The sequence below is a fragment of the Lutra lutra genome, chromosome 2 (assembly GCF_902655055.1).
Source record: "Lutra lutra chromosome 2, mLutLut1.2, whole genome shotgun sequence".
NCBI classification, from domain to species: domain Eukaryota; kingdom Metazoa; phylum Chordata; class Mammalia; order Carnivora; family Mustelidae; genus Lutra; species Lutra lutra.
In genome coordinates, this window is record NC_062279.1 from 7,958,279 (window position 1) to 7,968,222 (window position 9,944).

Sequence of the window (9,944 nt, forward strand, 5' to 3'; positions counted from 1 at the left end):
TGACCACCATGCTGAAGGACCAAGAAACGGGGGTAGGGGAGCCAGGGGGCAGGGAGGAGAGGAAGCGAGGGCAGGGGGCGGGTCTTCCGTGGAGAAACCCCACCCCTCCTTGCTCGTCGCTGATTGGTGGCGGCGATAGGCCGGGAGGGTGGGTGTGTCCGGGGAGGCGGGTGCGCGCGCGCTCGCCGGCGTTGAAGGACCGGAAAGGAGGCGGGGCCGCGGCGGCGCGCGCTCCCGGGACGCGCGCGGCGCAGGCGGCGCGGATCTCAGGGAGCCGGTCCGGGGCCGGAGCGGGGTCCCTGGTGTGCGTGCGGAACGGGGCTCCGGGGAGACGGTCGCGATGAACACGGTGCTGTCGCGGGCGAACTCGCTGTTCGCCTTCTCGCTGAGCGTGATGGCGGCGCTCACCTTCGGCTGCTTCATCACCACTGCCTTCAAAGACAGGAGCGTCCCGGTGCGGCTGCACGTCTCGCGGATCATGCTGTGAGTGTGGCGGAGGCCCGGCCGGCGGGGCGGGGCGGGGCGCCTGGACCGGGCCGGGGTGGGCGCCGAGGCCGGGCCGCCGCGGGCAGGGCGTCCGCGCCGCCCCGGGGGAACCGCCCCCCCCTACCCGCCGCTCCTCAGAGGCCGGCGCCCCCGAGGACGGACGCCCCGGTGGACGTCGCGGGCTTCTCGACTTCCCCTCGAACTCCCACCCCTCCATCGCGAATTCCCGGGCTTGCTCTTAAATTTTAATTTTGAGTGTTCCTCAGGCCGGTGCCTCCGCTTCCTTCCTGTTCCTCACTTCCCCCGCCCACGCCCGGCCAATGAGGGAGCAACACAACAGCAGAGCCGCGCCGCCGCCCGCCCGCCGGCTCCCGGGCCGGCTCCCCGCTGCCCCGGCTCCCCGCTGCCCGCTCCCCGCTCCTCGGCTCCCCGACTCCCCGGCTTCCCCGCCGGCCGCCGCGCCTCGGCGCTGCCGTCTCAGACCGGACTCGGCCCCGCGTGCGGGCCTTCCGCGGTTCTCGCCCGGCCGCCTTCGCGGGGGTGTGGGGGGGCTGCCTCCTTCGAGCGCTCTGCCTTCTTCCCGGGGGGGGGGGGGGGCTGCCTCCTTCGGGGGCGGCGCGGACTCGCAGCCGCTTTGAAGTTGGCGGGAGAGGGTGGGATGCGCTGAGAGCCTCCGACAGCCCCGCTCGCGGATCCGGCGCCGCGGCCGGTTTACGACTCAGCGGGCTGGAGAAATGTGCGAAAATGCCCCAAATGGGATTTCAGAATGACGTTGTCATTTCCATAATGCCGGTTTTATTTTGCCTTGATAATTTGTGTTCGCCGGCACATTTTTTGATACGTAGGTGTTTTTCTTTTTCTTTTCTTTCTCTCTCTTTCTTTTTTTTTTCCCCCCGGTTCTCACATCTTCTCTCTTCCATCTTGCATCAAGTTCTCTCGTTCTTCAGCCGTAGTTTTCTAGATTTCTTTGTCGGAGTCTCCGACAAGCCAGTCATCGAATAGCTCCTCTGCTTCCAAATGCCACCCCCCGCCCAACACACCTTTTTTCCCTCTCCTGCTGCTTGCTAGATACTGGTTTTTAGATTCAAGTAGACGCCGGCACTTTTTGCTGTTGTTAATCTTGAGCAAGTTTCTTATCGTCCTGGGCCTTAATTTCCTTTTAAGAATAGAAATAACACCCAACTCATAGGCTTGTTGTGAGGATTATTTGAGATAATTACGAAAAATTCACTGTTGGACCTCCCCCAGACACACAGGAAGCACGCAGTAAATACAGCAGCACTGACCTTTAATTTTTTCTCATCTTAATTTTCCCGCACCACCTGTAGTCCTCTGTGACCTGCCCCGTCACCAGACTCACTGACAGCAAGTGTTCACACTCCCTTCCAGCAGTTTTCACACTCTGCCCCCCATTTTGCTGGGGATTCTCTTTTAAGGTATATGCTGTAGCTACGGACCTAATTTTTATATAGGATTAAAAGTTTTATCCTCTTCTCCCGCTTGTAAGTGTCTCTGATTTTTTACTTCTTGCCGTTCCACCTGTGCCTCCAACAAGATCCTATCTTTCACTTTAAGGAACTGTGTGAATTGTATGTGCTGTTATGTTTGAAGAATGGTAAAACTTTTATCTTTATTTTTAGAAAAAATGTAGAAGACTTCACTGGACCTAGAGAAAGAAGTGATCTGGGATTCATTACGTTTGATATAACTGCTGATATCCTTTAAGAAAATATTTTATTGCCTTCTCTGTAGTGGTATAATGATATGCATGTTGTTTAGTGATTTGGGGGGAGGTCCAGTAGTCTCACTATCCCCTGAATCAACCAAACTTTAGGAGTTTCTATAGGTATATTTCCATTAGTAAAATAGTTTTAATATCTCCTCATTCACACTTGAGAAAATGTATTTATGGATTCTTCAGTTATTATTTTGTGAACCGATTTTAAACTTTTCACAGAAACGTTAAACAGATTGAAAGCTTGAAGAGAGTTTGAATATTTCAGAAAGAAAAAAATAGAATCAGGTCGTTTGGATTATAGAAAGAGAAATGTTAGCAGTGCTCAGCCTTCCTAGATTGATTATTTCATGTACAGTCCCAAGTAATATATCCATATTTCATGATAGCAGAGAGAAACATATGTTAAAAAAGTTAATTGTCATCTGTTAAGGTTTAGAAGGTCATTATCAGTATGATTATTTGCAAACCATATTAGAATTTTGCCATTATGGTTTTTTTAATAAGTACTTTTATAAGGAGAGTCAAGAGAAATCTTAACGTTTATAGGAGTTACTTTAAAAATGGGAATGATTTAATCTTTTTCTTTTGAATTTCCACCATTTGATAACTGCCCATTTTGGCCAATGTAATCTTTTATGGTCTTAGATTAATATGTTGGCAGCATTGTTCTCTGCCATGTCGTCTGATCACACCTACCTTTTTCAGACCTCAGGATTAAAATTGGCTATGGTGATTGCACTGTCCGGACTTCTGTTAAAGCCACTGTCTGAACAGTCGAAGCAGATGACGAACCCGGGGAGTTTACCTGATAGGGCTCTTGACTGCCATGGAATTACTTTGATTTTTTAGAAATAAAGTGTTGGGTTTAGAAGTAGACTAGAAATTAGTTCTCTAGGCACTTTGTGAGGAGATAGTGTAACTGTCGGAAGAGTCCTATGGGAAACTTGGTATATCTGCTTTTAAGTTTTTGTGTCATTTTAAAACAGTCTGGTAAGAGGGAGTTTGGATCTCTTCCGCAAGTAGTAACTTTATCTGGAGAATTAGTGAAATTTCCTGACATCTCAACTACTGTATTTATATATTCTCAATCTCATCATTTGTAGTTTTTCTTACTGCTGCTGCTAAAACTTGAAATTGGGCCTGTTTTTATAAAGAGCTATCTTAGACTTCAATTCTAAAAGCAGAATATAATGACCATGTTGCTATCAGTATGTATAAAGGCATGTAATGAAATGACTTAGCCATTTACATATGATACTTAATAAAATCCAGACACTTAATTCATTTCATTTTGCAGTGACACCGCTCTTGTAATTAATCATTGTGAATTTTTTTTTTGCACTCTGGTAAGCTGAGGAAATCGGATTGACGTTCAGCTGCATATTCTTACCAAAGCACTTTGTGGACTGAGACATTTTGATCTCCGTTGGCATGGGCTCAAAAGCAACATGAACATTTATTATATTTCGTTTAATTACATGAGCTGATTCATGTTTGTCTGTCAGTAAATTTAAACTATGATGATTGGTTATATTTTAGAACTTCCGTGGAATTGAATATGCCTCAAAGATTAAATCCTCTTTCTTTTAGACTTGGCTAATGTTACAGAAAGCTAAATTTTGTATTCTGTTACTTTCTTATTAAATCCTGGTTAGAGGCACAGGGGAATGATGCTAGTAATCTCACTGACACATATTTTTTTATTTTGAAATGAGATTTTATAATATATTTGTCTTTTATGTGTTTTTATTAAACTAGTGTCTCAGTATGTTTCTGAGCCACCTCTCTTTTTTCTATTTTAGTATTAGTATTGCTGTGGATAATGAAAAATAGGATTGATTTAGAAGTTGTTTGCTGCTTTATGATTTTTATGTTCCTTAATTTGTTTACATCTAGAGAATATATTTGATTGGAATGTTAAGCAGTTGTTTCTTTATTTATCAGCAGAATATTCAACTAAAAATAATGTAAGTATATATATATATATATAGAGAGAGAGAGAGAGAGAGATGTATTTTAATAATCTTTAAAATCTCATTCTTTATGAAAGGATATAAATCTTACATATTCAAAATATCTGACATGAGTCGTTCAGTAAAAATCCTAAGCCTCTGGAGAGGTGACTACTAAGAAAACATCTCTTTTGGTTGGTAGCCTTTTTTTTTTCTGTTACTATAGCTGTCTAGTATTCTTATCCCCAGAATGCAGTGCATGCAGGGTAATCTGTAGGTATATAAGGAAAATCACTAAGAGCTATTATTTCTTCTCTTACAGAGTTAGGAAGACTTGCCAGTTTTTCAGTTCATTAGCTTTTCACTTGATGTTAAGATGAAGTGGCAACTGCCAAGCTCCTGATCTGTACTGGAAACGAGAACTCTAGCTATATATTTTTGTTTAAAAATAAAAGGGAAAGAAGCCAAACTGTATGAGTACTTGCAATATGGACTGACATTCATATGCTCAGTCCCGTGGTCAGACGGTCGCATGTCTCCGACAGTATGCAGGTTCTCCGGGGGAAGAGGAGGAATTCTGTAGGGCAGAATGGTTGACCATTCTGCATGTAATTTATTTGTTCAAGTTCAGCGTTTTATAAAGTTGTACAGTATAATCCAGTTCAGTGGGTGATGTTACATAGTTTTAAATAAACAAATCTCACAACATGGAAAAACGGCTTAAAAACATTCCTGCAGAGAAGTTACACACTGAAAATAACACAAATGGTTCAACCACATGTAAGCAGCAGGAACACGGCAGAGCTGATGTGTGTGTTCCTCATTAGAGCTGCTCGGCCACATTAATGGATTAGAAAAAGAGAGAACCTAGAAAGATCTAATACAAAGTTGGCTGAGAAAATTCAACATTGGTCAGGAATATTATTAGAAATGCAAATTTACGTTCATTATCAGTGGTGATACATCGTCTAATGGCAATAGTGATGTGTACTATGTACAGAATTTGTAAATAAATGCATATTTTGGGTTTGTGCTCAAAATAATTTGTGCTCAAATCTTTCGGTACCATTTCCAGTGATAAGCTCAGAAAGGCTGTTGTTGAATTAGGAGTGGACTAAGAAATGGGGATGTGGAGTTGCTGTGCGGGTATAGGATTTTTTAAGCTGAAGTATTCTTTCCATAGCTTTGGAGAAAAGATGGCAAGATGCTTGAATCAACAAAATCTGTGACCTGTGTTTACAACTCTCATTATCCATATATGTAATAAAAAACTATAAAGATAACACATTTTTTAATCCTATCAGGTTATTTTAAAATCCGCCTAAATATTTGTATTTTTATTTTGATGTGAGCTGTTCTGATCATCTTACTAAGCCGTATAGCCACAATTAACATCTCTATCTGTTGAGAAATATTTTCCTTTGCTTTGGAATTATATGGGATTCACCAATTTCAGGATTTAAAAGTAGTCTTTTTAATCATAAACTAGAGCTTATCAGAAGTTTTGTCATTAAAAGCTACTAAACTATTAGATTAAAACACTTAAAATTATTAATTTGTGATTGAAATTTACTGGTTCAGCCTGATTTAGAGCTTTTGTTGCAGATGAGAGGAAGGACTGAGTTTTTTTTTTTTTTAGATTTTATTTATTTGATAGAGCAAGAGACACAAGCAGGCAGAGCAGCAGAGGGAGAGGGAGAAGCAGGCTCCCCACTGAGCAGGGAACGTGATGCGGGGCTCAATCCCAGGACCCTGGGATCATGACCTGAGCTGAAGGCAGTTGCTTAACCAACTGAGCCACCCAGACGCCCCAGAAAGACTGAGATTTTTATATAGGATGTTGCTAAAACAGAAATCCCTGAAAGTGTTAAGTGAACGATTGTGATAAATGAATTAAAATACGAAGGTGAAATCCATGGAATTAAAATATGCTTCTGTGTTGTTTTCACCCTCATGTTTGTTATCAGCGTAGTCTAGAGGTGATTTGTAGTTAGGGATGAGTCTACTTCTGTATTTTATTGGAACTATGTTCACTTTCAAGGGATGAAAAATTAACTTTATCTGCTGATTGGCTTGATTAGTTAACTGGAATTTTTAGTACTTCAATTCATTTTACATTCATTTTGATTGAGCATGTCTTTTATGCCAAATATTTTGTTAGGCCCTAGGATTACTGGGTTGTGTAGGTTTTGAACCCTGCCCTTGAGAATCAACAGAATGTTAGAACATATAGAAAAAGCTATTCTGAAGGTAAGAATAATGACTGTATACACACATATCATTCTATAGCTCTCAACAGATTATTTGAATTAATATGTTACCTTCTTGGTGACAGGTATATCTAAATTATATTCATAATTCTGGTTTACCCCAGTGTGACTAGTAAGTTAATACGACTGGGAACTTGACAGATCATTGCTTTGGTGAAGGAATAAATGTGTATTAAAAAGTCATTTCACTTTGGCATATCTTAGATTATATATTCTTCAGGTTTGATGTTTCTGTTTTATGCTAGAAAGAGGCTTTGTGGTGAAGAATTGAACCTTCTTAGAAATAATGTCCACATTTCTTTTCAGCGAATGTAGTCACCACATGCTGAGCAACTGACCTTCCAGGCTAAATAATGGATGATAGCTTACTAAGAACAGATTTCTTGGGATTAATAGTGGTCACAGATGTGTTTTCTCTGCACTTTATGCTCCTCACTTTCCAAACAGAACTTGTTTTTGATGTGTCAAAAGGAATTGACTTCTAGAACATTTGATAATAAAACAATGATGTGTCTATGATTAATGTAAAGGAAAACTATTTAGAAGGCTTCATTTCTTTAGTGATTCCTTGGTAATGTTAAGACCTTGGAGATACATAGATATTCCTGACCTAATCTGGCCGCAGAGACCTGTGTGAGGAGCGTGGTGGAGCAGGAGTAGCCGTCTCAGTTTCCTGACACTTTTCAGAGTCCACACTGGACTGGAGGGTCTCAGAAATTTTACGGGGAAAAGTGATTTAGGAGTATGCTTGCTTGCTTTCTGATGATTCTAATCCCTCTGTTTCTCCAAGGGCCCCACTCTGGAGTGCACATGAGTCTAAATAAAACCTTAGAGTAAGCTTTGAGGGCCCTAAATAATACAGTTGTTTTAGCAAAAGCAATGATTTGCTTTAGGGAAATAATCTTTTGTCCCAGAAAAGTTCAACTTCTTGTATCTATCCACTTGTTATTTTGTTACGCTCTAGGATTTTAGCAATTCCCTGAAAACGTGTATTCATTAATGTAAATTAAAGTATTTGCATAGCACTGCTTTTAATTTGAAGTGACAGAGTTGTAAGTTCTGATGAGTTATCTAATTAATTTTCATTTTAATGTAGGCTCTGAACCAAGTTGTCCTTTGGGACAAGATTGTTCTGCGAGGTGATAATCCAAAGCTGCTGTTGAAAGATATGAAAACAAAATATTTTTTCTTTGACGATGGAAATGGCCTCAAGTGAGCAGTTATTTGTCATTCTTTTTTTTTTTTTTTTTAAGGTTTTATTTATTTATTTGACAGAGATTACAAGTAGACAGAGAGGCAGGCAGAGAGAGTGAGTGAAGCAGGCTATGCGGGGCTCGATCCCAGGACTCTGGGATCATGACCTGAGCCAAAGGCAGAGGCTTTAACACACTGAGCCACCCAGGCGCCCTGGTTCTTTGTCATTCTTTACATGTAATTAAATATGTGGGGGAGAGAATTATATAATGTACTTTTGTTTTTAAGAAAGTGATTAGAGGGTAAAAAGGGGAAAGTTGAGAGAAAGAAATACAGATCTGATCTGGAAGATTGGGTAGAAACACTGCCACAGACACGGGTCTAAGATGAGCGCTGAGTTCTCGTGCGGTAAGTGAAATGGCCCAGTCTCACTGAGAAAGGCCCTTAGCTGTTTCTGCTGTGACCTTTGCAGGGGGCCTGGGCTTGCCCACCTGGAAATAGGAACTGCCGTTGGAAGGGGCTCCTTCTGGAATGGGAGACGAATTTGTCAGGGGGCCCTTCAGGAGGAGGTAGTGTGTGTGTCCAGGATTGACACTGAGGGTTCCAGCTGTGCTTAACTTCTCTGAACTCCCTTTCCTTCCATGCACAGGGAAGGAATTAGAATAACTGAGATTTTGGGTCATTTTAGCTCGTAAGCTCTGTGAGTAAACACTGGAAAGGAAACACTGAAAAGAAACAACAGCAGGGAGAGCTGTTGTAACCAGACCTCAGGTTTTGCAGATGAAAAATTGGAGCCATGAAAGATGATTTGTTCACAGTCTAGACAAGGAGAGGATTCGATTTCAAATCATCACCTTCTGGTATCTAGCTCAAATCTCTTTCTATATTCTCGCTCTGTTTTACTCAGTTAAGCTTTCTGACCCATAGCGCTAATGACCGGCGCTGTGAGTGAGTTTACTTAGGTCACTATGGGATGCCTGCGGATACAATGCTGGCTTTCCAGCGTCGTTCCTGGATTTCAAAGACTTGAGAGGACTTCTGTTGGTAGATTAGGATTCCGGCTACAAATAGCTGGTTATGAAGTATTTGAACCCCAGTGCTTGAGTTAAATGTTTTTGTTGAACTAAAAATGTTTTTGCTGACATCTAATAAACATGTTTATTCTGTCTTTTTATAGGGGAAACAGGAATGTCACTTTAACCCTCTCTTGGAACGTTGTACCAAATGCTGGAATTCTACCTCTTGTGACAGGATCAGGTCACGTATCTGTCCCATTTCCAGATACATATGAAATAACGAAGAGTTATTAAATTATTCTGAATTTGAAACAACATATTTTTATACTTAATGAGTCATATCTTGTTTTTCTCTTCCCTTGCATCTTCATTTGGTTGTTACTTTTCTTTTTTTACGGGGGGTGGTTTAAGAACTAACATCAAAGGCATAGTTGAAGGGGAAAGGTTAATGTGCTACTTAATTTTACAAGCAAAATACACACAAAAAAGGCCACCAGAATATTATAAAATTATAAAAACAAGACAACTACACAATAAAGATTTGTAAAAAATTTATGTTTGAGGTATTCCCTGTATGTCCATGGTTCCTTATGGAATATACAGTGAGCATGAAGGGTAGTTAAAACTTTTAGGTGCCTGTGGAGTTAGAAGAACTGTATTTTATGCCTCGCATTCATGCAGGTTCACATTGGATGTGATGCAGAAGTGGACATTCTCTTTTTAGGGTATGTTGCATTACCAGAAAAATTAAAATGGTTATTTGTAAGACACCTGGTTTACAAAATAGCCAGAAGTGATGGAATTGTATTCCATTTGTCTCTGGAATGCCCCATATGCTTGTTTTCCTTACAGGTGACTAGCAACTTTCTCCACTTAAAGACTAAATACCTCTTTATATGCTGTAAATCATTCTAACTCATTTTAAAGTCTCTTAAGTCAACCAAGTATGTGTGTCTCAGTGCTTTCTCTAAAAATGTTCCTTTGTATTATATCTTTGTGTGAATTGTTAGCATTGCCATTGAAAGTTGAAAATGTTTGCATGGTTTACCTTTTGAGTTACGTTTGTTCTTGTGAGCATGCCTAGTGCCATGAGTGGTAGTTATTTAAAAGTTTCTAGGTCCACATTTTAATAATTATTGGGGTAATAATATTGTTGGTGCGCTTTTCCACTTAGAAGCACTCTCCTATATTTTTACTGTGTGTTATCCTCGATGATCTAACGAGGTAAGTAGTACAGATGTTAGCTCTTTGCAGATGAAGAAACTGAAACCCGGAAGTTTATTGAATC

The 9,944-nt window shown here is 41.2% G+C and overlaps 1 protein-coding gene across 1 annotated transcript; it reads left to right on the forward strand.

Annotated features, from left to right (window-relative positions):
* Nucleotides 1-205: 205 nt before the first annotated feature.
* On the forward strand, nt 206-9,600 carry SPCS3 (signal peptidase complex subunit 3). The gene is made up of 5 exons (XM_047714197.1): nt 206-483; nt 2,127-2,200; nt 4,115-4,191; nt 7,543-7,658; nt 8,818-9,600. The coding sequence occupies exons 1-5, from the start codon at nt 341-343 to the stop codon at nt 8,948-8,950; spliced, it is 543 nt and encodes a 180-aa protein (XP_047570153.1). The 5' UTR covers nt 206-340; the 3' UTR covers nt 8,951-9,600.
* The last annotated feature ends 344 nt before the right edge of the window (nt 9,601-9,944 follow it).